This window comes from Podarcis cretensis (genome assembly GCF_951804945.1).
Source record: "Podarcis cretensis genome assembly, chromosome: 8".
Lineage (NCBI taxonomy): Eukaryota > Metazoa > Chordata > Lepidosauria > Squamata > Lacertidae > Podarcis > Podarcis cretensis.
In genome coordinates, this window is record NC_137177.1 from 28950885 (window position 1) to 28965485 (window position 14601).

At 43.5% G+C, this 14601-nt stretch overlaps 1 protein-coding gene across 1 annotated transcript in view; it reads right to left on the minus strand.

Moving 5' to 3' along the window:
* Positions 1-287: 287 nt before the first annotated feature.
* Positions 288-14601, minus strand: part of SELENON (selenoprotein N) — a 36303-nt gene continuing 21989 nt past the window's right edge. The window contains exons 5-12 of the mRNA XM_079987781.1: positions 13806-13930; positions 12625-12762; positions 10686-10767; positions 9752-9940; positions 8242-8347; positions 7850-7962; positions 7530-7631; positions 288-6118 (exon numbers count right to left, since the gene is read on the minus strand). Of these exons, the coding sequence (XP_079843907.1) occupies positions 5948-6118; positions 7530-7631; positions 7850-7962; positions 8242-8347; positions 9752-9940; positions 10686-10767; positions 12625-12762; positions 13806-13930 (1026 nt within the window). The 3' untranslated portion in view covers positions 288-5947. The remainder of the gene's footprint in view (positions 6119-7529; positions 7632-7849; positions 7963-8241; positions 8348-9751; positions 9941-10685; positions 10768-12624; positions 12763-13805; positions 13931-14601) is intronic.

Sequence of the window (14601 nt, forward strand, 5' to 3'; positions counted from 1 at the left end):
TGTTCTTAACCTGAAGCACCACTTTAGCTAATAGGGCCTCCTGCTGCTGCTGTGCCGCCACCGTGCAATTTCTGTTCTCATCCTGAAGCAAAGTTCTTAACCCGAGATACTACTTCCGGGTTAGCGGAGTCTGTAACCTGAAGCATATGTAACCTGAAGTGTATGTAACCCAAGGTACCACTGTACATCTTCCACTGTATGCTAAAATGTCGGACTTGCCATTCCCTTTAAAAAAATTCAAATATAATGTATATTGGCACTGTATCAAAGCATAAAGCACACACAAATTGGGTTCTCAATTTTTATTACTCAAAAAAGTAAACAAAGCTGCAATATACTGAGGACATTCCATACAAGAATATACTCATAAAGTTTTCCTAGAGCATTAAACTAATTGGCTGAACTGGACGGCATGTTACTATACACACTTGTATTAGTGAAATGTGTGCTTATGTATTGAAACATATAAGTCTTAAAAAAATAATTAAAAGGAAGTATGTTGCAGGTACACAGATTTCTTTATAGTGTACTGAATAATTATAATAATCTAATACACCAGTTTAGTTTCAGAGTGACCAGAACACATTTAGGATCTGGAGTGGGGAGGAGTGCCACAGGTTAAGATAATAAATATATGGATTACGTCAGTTAGTTAAAAAAATATCAAGTTTAAAAATAAGTAGATCATCACATTACTGACCACGTATTTTCTGCATTTTAAGTAATTCTTAAAATTTCTTCAATACTGCTACAAAAAAACTACCCACAATTGTCCTCTAATATGACTAGTAACACTGATTTGGTCTGAAACATTCCCAATGTAATAGAGAATGTACAGCATCAGAGAAAGCTCACGTCTTAAATGAATCCTCTCTATTAAGTAAATGTTTAGCAAACAAAAAACAAAAACACACACATTTTTTAAAGTAAACATTTTAAAAAAGAAGAGAGCAAAATCACAGGGGTTCCTTTTCTCCAACAGTCAACTGTCAAAAATCAGGCATGACCCACTCTTGATTTAAGATCATACCATCACAAAGTACAGATGAACAGGGAGAAAAAAATGTAACAAACACCTAAATTTTCCTCTCTTTGGAGTTATCAAAATATTTATAAAATTCTTGAAATATATAGAGAGATAATATGAAAAAAGTTGGCAACATTTTTTAAAAAAGTTAAGACACAACTTTTGCTTGAAGTCCATGGCTTGAAAACTAGAATGGGTTAGCGTCGCCAGGTGCAAAACAGGGCAAGGCTCCTGCACCTTGAATAGCGGCGTAGAAGAAAGAATTGTCATTGGTCCTGGCTTGCACGACAAGCTGAACCTACTGCAGTTCCCTCTACTGCACACTGAAAGTGCAGGAGCCCTGCTCTCTTTTGTATCTGACACCCTGGAATAGATGAAATGCGTTTTACAGTGCAATTCTATTACATGTCTTCTCAGGAGTCCTTATGCATTCAGGGAGACTCACTCCTCCTAGGTCCACTGACTTATTGTTATTAAAGGAGTATTTATAATCCTTGCTTTTGGATCAAAGCCCTTCCAAGGCCCCTTGGCATAGCAGCCTTCACCAACTTGGTGGGCATTGTAGTCCAAAACAGCTGGAGGGTGCCAGCATATAGGGTTGCAACAACAGCAGCCTTTCTAGACAGAAGACCAGTTCTTAGGGAGGCACTAGATTGCTTTTGTTTGCTAGGGTTTTCTTTATTTGCACAGACCATAGCAAATGAAGAGGGAGATCTTTATTCAGCAGTCAAAGCTCTTGGTAATCTAATCAGAAGAGTAGGACAAAGTTTAAACAACAACAACACTTTTCTAATCAAGAGACTCAGCAGTTGGGTTTATTAATTTACAGCACAGTCCTACAGAAGTAAGCCCCACCAAGTTCAATGGGGCTTGTTCCCAGGTAAGTGGCTACAGGGCTTTAGATGTAACGTTCTGAAGTGGACCTGACAGTAATTGCTTCTTGAACATCAGCTGAATAGCATTCAGAGATAGCCAACTCTTAAATGCTTGAAAATCCAGCCGAAATTGAAAGTGCTCTTTTTTCAAATGAGAAATGCTGATGTTTAGCTATTGGCTCACTTTCCTATCACTAAGAAAAGCTGCAGAAGGCAATCGAAGAATAATGCTGTTGAGAGAAATGAATACTGCTTGCAAATGCCATCCCTTCCCCCACCTCACTGCCCCCCCCCCGGCCGAAGTGAATTCTGCAATGTGTTTCTATCACATCAGTCACTAACGAAGTACAAATCCCACACAAGTTCCCACCCTGCTAAAATTAATGCTGGGAAATGTAATGAGAAGTAGGGAAACAAGGGACATTCTTCAAACCAACTATTGAACAGGATGTGCTCTCAGGAACATTGTCTGGCTCTTATTAGGCTGTGGCAAGTGGCTGCATTTGATGGTTTCCCACCAATGGCTTCTTTACTCTACCAGCTTGAAAGAGAACCACAACCCAATGGCCAGGAATAATAACAAAAAAGGGGGGGATACTTTATTTTATAATCAATAGGAGATAAGAAAAGTGCAACCCTTTCCCATCTGAGGTCCTCCCATTGCGCCCCCCCCCCATAATACCTTTCTAAGTTTGCATCTAGGACTTTGAAACTATATTTGACGATCTCCTCAATGCTTCTTTTAAAGGAAAAATGTTGTAAACACTGGAGATTGCACAAGCAGCTGTACAATATTACTTCCAGAGGAAAATATCAGAATGTTCCAAGCTTGCAGCAACCAAGCAAAATATGAGAAACAATACTCGAGACAAGCCTGACATTTCACGGTTGAAGGAGAACTATGGCAGACTTCGTGCAATCTTGACCAAAAGCTGCTCTCTCTAAACTGCAATTGCCTGTTCAAAGTGATGGGTTTCCATTCTCAGATTTACAGCTCCTCTCTCCCCCACTACCCTAGGCTGTTTACTGGTCTGTATCAGTAGCTTTTACATCAGTGCCCTTCAAATTTCTCAGCTGCAGGGAGCCCTTCCTACAGCAACTGATCTGCAAAGGAGCCCCTGCACATCTGTCTGGAGCCCCTGCCTATTGACGAGGAGGCTGGGAAGAGTTCTAGGGCAGACACAGGCAAGGCTATGCTAGGCCTGCTGGGTTTCACCACAGCCTGTCTGAACTGAGAGTGGAGCTTAGTCTACATTTGTGCCCCGTGTCTGTGCACTATACTGGAAGTCTGGGTGGTGATGCCCGAGCAGTGTCTCAGGGATGCTTCTCTACCATTACTGACTTTCAAATTGAGGAACCGCAGATAAACATTCCTGGATTTCCTAAGATCATCTGAAGACCATCTCATTACAGGCAACTCCCCAATTATGCGGGCATTACGTTCCGAAGCAGCGCACATTTAAGTGAAATTGCATATATTGGGAACACCGATGAAAATGCCTGCAAACACCACAACCACTCCCTCCATACTTCCTTGCTCAAACTCCCAACTCTCCACAGCCCTCAAAGGTCAGTGCAAGGGCTCCTGGGATTGTACTTGCAAAGGCTTGCGGGATTGCTTGACACTGTTTTCATGCCATATTTGCAATTTTCATACTCTTTTAGGGCCATTTTTGCCCCCTTTCATGCCACTTCCAGGTTCATGGCTATGTGTGTATGCGTTGTTGCGCATACCTTGAATGCATGTAAATAGGGAGTTGCCTGTACATGAAAATAAATTTGGAAGGTCTGCCTTCAGCCTTTTGGGAATGGGTGTATGTCAGTTTGCATTTCTTAGTGCAGAAAGTATTGATCTGATGTGTAGAGATCTTTCCTATTCTAATTAATTCAAGAGGGTTCTGGGAGCTTCTCTATGTGAAAGAAGCAAGCAGAAGGTTCACGTTTGGGTTATTCCTTCAGAGAAGCTGAGTACAGCTGGTTTAAACTGGTTCTGTTATCTCTTCTGTCAAAGTCATGCTGACTCTTTCTGTCTCTCTTTCCTTCTGGTGTGGTGTTCTGTACATAGTGTTGAGGTTTAGACTTATTATAAGTTATTGTAAGTTTAAGTTAAGTCTGCTGCAACTGGATTTCTTATGGACAATGCCAATCTTGAATGTATTGGATTTGTGACCATTATGCTCATTTGTCTTCAGTAGCAGTAAAGCTCTGCTGGATGAAATACAATTGCTCTGATCTATTTTTGGGGAATCCTGCAGTGTGTTTAAGTTGTTACTCTGCTAACTATACATTGGAATGTACTCTGGATCAATACTGAGTAGAATTCCACGGCAGCGTATTCACGCACAGAGCACTTTTTGGCTCATCTGTGGACCAAACTACACAATGGGAACTCCCTGTGGGGGTGTGGTTTTTGTTCAAATCATGGCTAAGGAGGAAAGCAAATAAGCCTCCCCTCCACACACACTGCTGTCCTGGTCACGACACACACAGGGGAGCTCCACCAATGTCAATGCAACTTAGGAAAGAAAACCCCAAAGACATAGCTGCAGCACACATTACACCATGCAGTGTAATATGGCTTGTAAGCCCCATTAAACACAGTGGGACTGCAGTACACTGACGTCTCCCCCGCCCTTGGCCCCTCTCCCTACCAGAAGTTAGTGCAGTGGCTCCACCCCACCAGGCAAGCCACTTCTGTGTAGGAAGGAGCTGAACTCACATGTGTTGCAGGCAGCACAGAAAGGCTGGCCCTGAAATGAAAAAACTGCTTAGATCCGATTCTTCTCCCTGTACGTGCAAAGTGGCATTACTGCATGGACGGCATCGTATGGCAAAGAAGAAAAGCAATCTTGGGATAAATAGCCCCATTTTAGAACACTCTGCAGGCCCAGGATTATGGGCATGGCAACCATGTGATTGTGACTCAGAACGAACTCTGCGGTGGGGGAAAAAACAGTTATGTAAAATCACCCTTAAACATGATTTAGGTTTGGACAGTGACATGATTACTGTGAACGCAACCCTCTAAGACTGTATGTGCTTTAGGAAAGAGCAACTGGTTTTTCTTGACTTGAAGTCACAATGATGAAAATGCATAGGATCAGCAGCTGGAAGCCCTAGGACAAAATCTGGCCCCCGGAGGGGTCTGCAGAGCCTTTTGTGGCCTGGTTTAACCATGCTAAAATGTTTGTTTCGAAGGCTCCCCCCTCTGTGAAATAGCACCCACCTGAGCAGCCCTCCAGACATCAGTGCGAGTGTAGGAAACACACAGGTCTTGCCTTGTAAGCCAGGAATGTAGCAAATAACACAGGTGATGCTTTAGGAAATAACCGTAGCCCTGCGGTAGAGCAACTGTTTTCCATACAGCAGGTCCCAGGTTCAATCCCCAGCATCTCCAGGCATGGCTGGGAATGCCTTGCTTACTGAAATCCCAGAGCGCTGCTGCCAGGCAGAATGGACAATATTGGATGGACCAACGGCCTGACTTTGTATAAGGTGGCTTCCTAGGCTCCTATACCTATGCTCCTATACCTAGGCTCCTATACAACATGTGATGCAAAATGTGGAGGCCTTCGCAACATAAGAGCAGTTCAGGGCCATGAATGGGATCAGACGCCAGAGCCAGTGCATAAACATGGTATCCCATTCATGAATCAACACAGCCTTTTTACTAAAGGAACAGCACCAATTGAATCCAGGCTTTGCATGAGACACAACCTGCTGACCTCACACACCACAGCCCAGGAACCACAGTCCCCATTTCAGACTTTTGTTCTGCCCTGTTCCCAGTCTCTACTGCTGGCTGCAGGACGATCTGCTTCCAATAACTAGAATAATAGTAAGACCAGTTCCTTTCAAAATGGTCCTGAAAATAATTCGTGTAATTGCAGGTGTAGCAGCTTCATATTTTTGAGGGACACTTACTTGACTGGAGGACAACACTTTACTATTCAGTACTGTGTCCTGCATGAGCTCAAGGCGTGCCAGAAACAAGAACTCCTGTGTCTTTGGTGATCAATAGGAGGGCATTGGGTTGCTTCTCTGCTTAGGCCTGCAAGAACGGCTTTGCTCTCTGAAGTCCTTCTTTCAGGAACTGGAGGTATGTTGCTGTTGAGGGATCTTCAAAACTGGCAGAGAAACTAAAGATGCTGCTCTCAGCTTCTTCGGGCTTCATAGAAGTAATATCCAGGAAGTAGTTGGCATTGATGTGGTGGACCTGGGAAATGGGAGGATGTGTTTAGGAAAAGACCATTCAATCCCTACGTTAGTTTTCTTTTCTCCCAGAAGTCACTGCAGGTGGATGGAGGTTGAAGCCCATTTGCCTTGCTCTCCCAAGGAGCAGGAAGTACTGCATTGTTTAAATCTAGCACCTGCTGCTTCAAGGCAAAGGTGGCTGATGCCCTTCCATTTTAAACAGAGGTGGCTGCTGCTGAGGGTGATGAAAAGAGGCCTCCACCTCCTCCTCTTTGGGAGCCACAGGGCAAGGGAAGCCAGCCAGTCCCCAGGCCCCACTTGCCTGTAGTAGCTACTGATAAAGTCTGCTCCCTTCCCCAGCTTTCAAAAATGGAGACAGTGGAAATACATGTATTCCTTTCTCAGATCAACCCCTGATAAAATAAATGGTTTAAGAGGGCAAAAAGTGAATCAGAAATGTGTGCCTGTACAATTTGGCAGAGGGCTTTCTCGGTGGTGGCGCCCACCCTGTGGAACGCCCTCCCATCAGATGTGAAGGAAATAAACTATCTGACTTTTAGAAGGCATCTGAAGGCAGCCCTGTTTAGGGAAGTTTTTAATTGAAAGCCGCCCAGAGTGGCTGGGGAAACCCAGCCAGATGGGTGGGGTAGAAATAATAAAATTATTATTATTATTATTATTATTATTATTATTATTATTGGATGGGAGGTGAAATGTGGAATGTGAAAGATTCTTCAGGGATCCAGGAAAATGCAGAGAAGTGGCCTGAGCAGAGTATGGTTTTAGTAAAAGAATTTTTATCAGTAAGTGAGGCCTACCAGAATCTTACATGGCTGCCTGATTAGGTCTAGCTTCTTTGTATGTAAAGACAGAGAGAAGGAGAGGGAGAGAGCACCTAGCTCCCAAGTAAAGAAAAAAATCTTTTGGAACTGTTCTGGATATGGGTATTCTAAAAGTTATTAAAAAACATTAAGTGGCCTACTAAACATTGCAACATGAAGCACAGAACTCTCTCCTAAACCTTCACTCAGTCATATCTCCTCCTCCAAGGTAACATTCTACCAAGTTCTTCAATACCATTTGGTACCCACGGAAATATTCTGTGTCTATTAAGAAGCACGCTTTGTGAACCTACCGACTTTTTGTGGACCTGGTTTCCTGAGCTTTTGGAAAGAACAAGAAAAAGTCAATCACTACGAAATGCCCTGACAGCTTCAATCTGTAAATGCCTTGCTTAGCACAAGTACTTTGTATTGCTCCAAAATGAAACTGTTTTTCAGCTCTTGAGAGGCAGCTATTAGATGCTCAGCTACTGCTACTGCTGCTGCTGCTGCTGCTAGCATATCAGAGGAAGACAACTGCCATCCCCAGCAGACACCACAAATTCATAAAAGAAGGAATTAGCAAAGGAAAAATGGGAGCCAGAGCCCTACCACAGTGCCATTGGGCAGACAGATCAATATCTCCACGGGGAAGTTATACTTTTCAAGGTGCAGGTCTGCGAGTTTGCTGTTGACCTCGTTCTCTCTCTTAGCCTGTGGAAAACAAATCCATGTCTTAAACTGCTTTCAGTTATAAAGAGCACCTACTTAGTCCAAAATTGACAGCTCTAGTTTCTTTGGATGTCTAGAATAGGCGCTAGTGAGGTTGCTTGTGGGGTTTTGATGCACCCATTCTTGACCTGCCACCACCACCTTGTATTGACAAGCCAGCACCATCCATTGGCACTAAGCTGGTGCAGCTGAATGCTTACCTGTAATTCCTCCAGCTCCTTCACCAGAGACCAGGTGCTGATGAAACTCTCATTCAGGAAGGCGAGGATGGGCGAACTTTCCAGGACTGTTTCCCGGAGAGTTCGCCCTGAACCTGCTCAGAGACAGAAAGAAAAAGGACACTTGCTTGTGGGGCAGGGGGGTGGGGAACCCACCAATACATATTATTATTATTATTATATATTATTATTATATTATTATATTATTATATTATTATTTTATAATGTACTGTATATGTTTATATCTTTTAATATTTCGTATTATGTGAGAAAGGAATACTACTACTACTACTACTACTACTGGCCCTAATATGGATTTGGATTTTTTCACATGTCCTTTAAAAACAAACTGTGATGTGAAATGCCCCTCTTACCTCAGCATGACTGATCATCCAGTGCTCCCCACAACAGTATGGAGTGCACCAGTTTACTCTCAGATTTTGCTCTCTCAAAAGCTTCAGTAAAGGGAAGGTAGGAAACCTGAGACCAAAAGAAGCAACAGAAAAAGTTGAAAACATGAGGGACAGAGAGCTTGGTCCATCCCTGACCAGCCTGCTTGCTTGTTTACATTCTATTCCATACACACACACACACACACACACACACACACACACACACTTGCAAATTAACATTTACCAAAATGCAAACCATACATTTAATACTGATTTCCCTCCCCGCCCCTTCCATGGATGGTTTTAGTTACCCTTTAGTGCTGCATATTCTAGTTATTCCGTATTCTCTCTTTCTCAGTTTTATCTCACTTTACTTTATACTGCTGAATTTACTCTTAATCTTTCTAACGCCTTAATTTGCTTACAATAATTTTTCAAATATTCTACAAATCTTTTCCCATCTTCCTTGAAAGTTCTTTCTTCCTGGTCTCTTATTCTACTAGTTAAACTAGCCATTTCTGCATGCCCCGTCAGTTTCGTCTGCCATTCCTCCTTTGTTGGCATTGTACCCTCCTTCCATTTCTGAGCATTATACCATTTGGGCTGCTGTACATGAAAATATTTTTCTGGTCTCTTGTTACATCTGAGCCAATTCCTTCTTGCCTATGGCTACTAGGATAGCCCTTAAATACAAAGCTTTATAGCCTATGACGACACTTTTTTTTTAAAGTGAGAGATGGGTTAATTACAATCCTTAAAAGTCGCACAACAGGTCAAACAGATGAGCCCCCTTAAGGAAACCCAGGCTTCTTCAGGAAACAGCTAACCATAAACAATCCCTTCAAACTGCACATTTTTTCACAAGCTGCTTTTACTACATTCTGCCCCCCCCAACCCCAACCCCCACATTTTTCAGCTGATTAATTATATGTGGAAGGGTAGTTCTGGTTGCTGGATGAATGAGAATAGCGTTTAACAGCTCATGCTATAAATTCGCTCGTTGTTTCAACTCCCACAAGCCACACATGTCTTGTGTTTCCTGCTGATAAGGTAAGTACAGTGCTAAGCCTGCTGGGTATCCTGCTCTGCTTGCAGCAGAAAAATGCCCTCCAAGACACCTCCATCACTTTCATCTTTTTAAAATGGCACCAGGGACTTAAGATAACAGGAAGGATGAACAATGCAGCACTTAAGGTCCTGCCTGTGCCCTAAGAAACCTGGTTCCAGTCAGAATACTCCTCTGTGGTCTCTGCCAACATTTGCATCCATCCATCAAAAGGATGTACTGTACAGTCATTTAAAAGATCCCAGAGTCTTGGATAGAACTGCTGTGATGCTGTGTTAGCAGACATCAATAACTGCAGAGCCTGGTCACTTTCACAACCACCAACTCAGGCTGGGAAGGCTCTCTGCATTTAGCTCTTCCATACATGAGTGCTGGCAGAATAACTTAATCACGTTTAAGGGGATGCAAGGTAGGCTCTTTCCATACTTTCTTAAATGGATACATGGCAACTTCCAGTTTGCCAGCAGCCTCTTCCCAGCTTATTTCTCGCTGCCAGGTGATCTCTTCAAATATGAACTGAATTGGTTCTCCTTCTGAGTTTCTGCTGTCAATCACATTCCCGTTTTCGTCGTGAATCACGGAAGGGACCGAAGGCCCCAAAGACTCCAGTTCCATCTGCAAGACAGAAGGCACTTAACTCTCAGTGAACATACTCTGGTTTCTAAAAAACAGACAGCGCTATAGAGATTTCACACACAGGGATGTGGAATGCAGCCTAGAGCCACGGTGAGTAGACATTGGGTTTGTGGGATCTACTTCACATTTTTCTTTTTACTAGATTCCTTGAGGTCCAACTGAGCCAGCTGCCAAATAAATATGACTGGAATTACAGAATTCTGAGCCCAGAATTTGTTTTCCGTTCAAAAAATCCACTTCTGCTTACCTCCTTCCAGTTTTTCTCCCACTTCAGCTGTGAAAAGGGGGTGGGGATTGCCATTGTTAAATAATTTGGGGTCAGAAATAATTGCCAATCTACTTCAAATCACTTAAATATCTACCATCAGATCCTAAGCTACTGTCCCATTCCTAAAAGGCTAGAAGATACGTTGCAACCATCTAGCTATTTGCTATTTATTTATTCAACTTCTAAGCCACTCTTCATCACTGTGAGCCCAGGGTAGTCTACAATGTAAAGTTCAAAGCACTGTAATATTTAAAAATGAACCATTACCAACCACTATCAATAGCTACTCCTTCTACTCAACAAAATGTCCTGCAAAAACCAAGGAGACAATGAAACTTTTCACTTTATACTCTTTTGAATACAATACAAATCAGGCATGCAAATGTATAAGATGGAATCAGTCAGTACTGTAAATACAGCGGCACAGACAGTCCAAATGTGATTCTCGCTACTGACCTGAGGCAAGTATCCAATATCTACTTCCATGTTGCTGCTCTCCAAGGCACCATAGAGCCACTCCATGTCTACATTGAGAGACCTGGTGAGAAAAAGCAAAAAAAAAAGGTCAGGTGCAGGATATCCACATGTGCTGAAACAATGTTTGTTAATTTTATCAAAATAAATTTTATCTTGCTCTTCAGTCTGGAAACCTTCAGGTAGGTTACAATGAATTAACACAATTTGAAAGCAACGATTAAAAAACAACAAACGAAGACCCCAAACACCAGACCTCCCAAGAAGCAGCATGGAATCAATTTACAGTTAGCTAAATGCCTGCTGAAATAGCCATCTACCTTAGATGGTTATTTTTTAAAGAAATGCCTGTGCACCCTGATGGAAGACAGAAGTAGAGAAGCAAGGAGAACATACCATCAGCTTCTGAAGGACTATCAGTGGCCTGAGACAATGTTGGGGCAGTCCAGGGATGGGGAACTTGTGACCCTCCAGATCTTGTTGGGACTCCCAATTCCCATTGGCCCCAGGTAGCATGGGCAATGGCCAGGGATGATGGGAACTGTAGTCCAAAAACAAATGGATGACCATAGGTGCCTCCTCCCTGATGTAGCCCCTCTCCTCTTTCTTTATAGCTACTTTAGAATGGGTGTGCACTGGAGGAAGGTAGAAGCAAGGAAGTCTAGGCCAGGGACCTCACGCCACCAGTTCATTTGGTCTGTTGGCCTAAATTCTATACCATTCGTTTGTATTACTATTTTAAAACATTAATCATAAACCACCTTGGGATAAAAGCGGTATGTAGGTACATGAAATAAATTAACTGCCAGTAGCAGTATCCATGCTTTTGAATTATGGTGCTGGAGGAGACTCTTGAGAGTCCCATGGACTGCAAGAAGATCAAACCTATCCATTCTTAAGGAAATCAGCCTTGAGTGCTCACTGGAAGGACAGATCGTGAAGCTGAGGCTCCAATACTTTGGCCACCTCATGAGAAGAGAAGACTCCCTGGAAAAGACCCTGATGTTGGGAAAGATGGAGGGCACAAGGAGAAGGGGACGACAGAGGACGAGATGGTTGGACAGTGTTCTTGAAGCTACAAACATGGGTCTGACCAAACTGCAGGAGGCAGTGGAAGACAGGAGTGCCTGGCGTGCTCTGGTCCATGGGGTCACAAAGAGTCGGACACGACTAAACGACTAAACAACAACAACAACAACAACAACAACAACAACAACGCAGTATCCAATGCTAGTCCTACTCAGAGAAGACACATTGAAGTTAATGGACATGAATAACTTAGGTTTATTCATTTCAATGGGTTTACCCTGAGTAGGAATTAGTTGAATGCAAATCCATGCCTTTGCTCCTTGCAAAGAGGCCAGCAGTGATAAGGCCAGGTGGGCGTCTCTCAGGACAGCATTCTGCTCACCTAGCAAACCTTAGCTGCCCTGGGGACACAGAGCAGGGCCTCTGGTGCTGACATAAGAGCATGTGCAGGTTCACTGGGGAAAGAGGAAGCGCCTGGTCTCACTGGTACTGCATCTGTTTTGCATGCAGAAAGTCCCAGGTTTGACCCTCAGCATCTTCAAGTAGGGCTGAGGGCGACTGCTGCATGAAACTGGAGCTGCCAGTCAATATCAACATTACTTAGCTAGGTGGACCAAATGTCTGACTCAGCATAAGGTGGAGTCTTATGTTCCTATCTTGTGTTCTTAAAGAGACAAGCTTTAAATCTATTAAGAACTGAAGCATAAGCCAAGCTGATCTTGTTCTACAAATGAACAACTTCCAAAACACTTATTATGTAAATCTCAGAAGCCGGACTTTAAGTAGAAAAATGCAAAATAATCAAATGTGTGGAGCTTGCACGTTCAAGTTAAAAAGGCCATTTGTGATTTTGTCTCTAATCAGAAGATGTTGGAAGTGGGACAACCCTCACCTGTTGTTAGGAACAAACAGCTTGAATTCTCGAACGTGGGAGGAGTCCTTGGAGAGAATGACATAGCCTGTGAACTGGGCAGGGGAAAACCAGAACGGGAAATCGGGAGGCTCATTTAGTTGGAACTCTGCATGGATCCTGGAAGAAAATAAGAGAGAAAGTCACCAAGCAATTAGCTGTCCTGAGGAAGGCTAAAAAGCCAAGAGTAGGCCCAGCTGCTATGTGGCTAATGGTGTTTGCCTAGGCTGGGGGCAAAAGCATGGGACCATATCCTGGAGTCCCACACAACTCTCGCCCATAAAGGACGCTTTCTCTTCCACCAACATCTGCACATACAGTAGAACTACCTGTATTTACCATATTTGCAGTTCTGCAACAGATTTCTGGATGGGAAGTATGCTTGGCAGCTGCTCTATCTTTTGCTGGAAACACTCTAGGCCTTCCTCCTAAGATGGAGCCATCACTATGGTTTGAAGTCTAATTTATCTTTGTAGTGTTCTTGCATCAATATATGAAACTCTGCATCTCACTGGTCGCTTGGATCACATGGGGGCTTCCCATGCCAACGTCAAGCGGCTCCCACAGAGGACACTGCTGATGTGGGGAATACCCACATGGTCCATGCAACTCCTATGATATTGCTTAATGGCAGCTATAGCGCGTCACTGTAAGTAAGCTCTAAACCATGGTTTACTGTGCATGAGTTGAATGTCCTGCTTCACTCCTCCCCATGCTAGGGAGAAATAGCCCTTCATTTGTGGGATTTGCACTACAAATAAACCATGACAATAAGCTAGTCCTTGGGGTGTGTTGGAGTGAAACAACCCATGAACCCTCGTTTGGACAGGGAACATGGTTTGTTTCTCCCCAGCATGAGCAAGGAGGAACGAAGCAAGCCAGTATCTATGCAGAGGGAAGCAGATGTACAAATGTGGCCCATATCAATGCAAGGAAAGCTGATCAGGGAAGAAGAACAATTCTTGTATTTATGAGCATTTGTACCCTGGCCAAAAAGACTCCCAGAGTGGCTTATATACAATCAATTAAACAGAGCAGTCCCTGTCTGCAGGCTCACAGCATAGAAGAAACAGCAGAAAAGGAAAATGGGGCAGGGGAAATGGCAAAGATAACATTTACTCAACCAGTCTAACCGCAAGCGTCCTCCCCTTACGCAACTTTACCTGAAGGCTATCTTATAGTAGAACTCGGCAACAGCTTGGATGCAGGCCACGGCTCCTTGAGGGGCAAACCGAGTTTTCACAAACGGCCGGGGGTGGAACATACTCAAGAGTTTGTGGATGATGACCTATGTTGGGGGGGAAAGTACAGGGGATTACAGCAGGTTGCAGCCAGTGAACCTAAGACCTCAAAACTACTCCCCTCCAAGGCCACGTTCAATAACCACACCTGACTAAGGAAGGTCATCTTCTCTGTTTTCTTAGCCTCTTTCAGCCATTTATAGCCTCGAGCATTCTGAATATTGCTGTTAGTGAGCTTTAACATGCCATACTCCATCTTTCCAGAACACGGCAGCCAAGGACTGGAAATGGATCTGCTTGTTTTCACTGTTCTGTATTGTTCAGATGCCACTGAACTCAAAATACCACAGGCAAGGAAGGTCCCTTCACCAATTCATCTCAAGCCATGTGCTAGAATTGAGTGAACCACCCTACGCATCTGGGGTGCTCCCAAAAGGGAGTCTATTGCGAAATCAGCGCTGCTCACATTTTTCACAGTGTCCGCATGACACTGTTATCCAAATGCCAGCAAGCACTAATATGAGCCCCCAAGAAGTAGAGGCTGTTATCAGAATCCATGTCCTTAAGCATCAAACTAGGGATACAGCAGTTCTGTTAAGTAGATCAGTGTGCAGGTGACACTTAACTTATGCTGGGGTTACATTCTGGAGACAGCGCATAAAGCCAAAATCGCATATAATCAAAGCACATTGGATTCAATGGCAGGTGGGATTGCCAA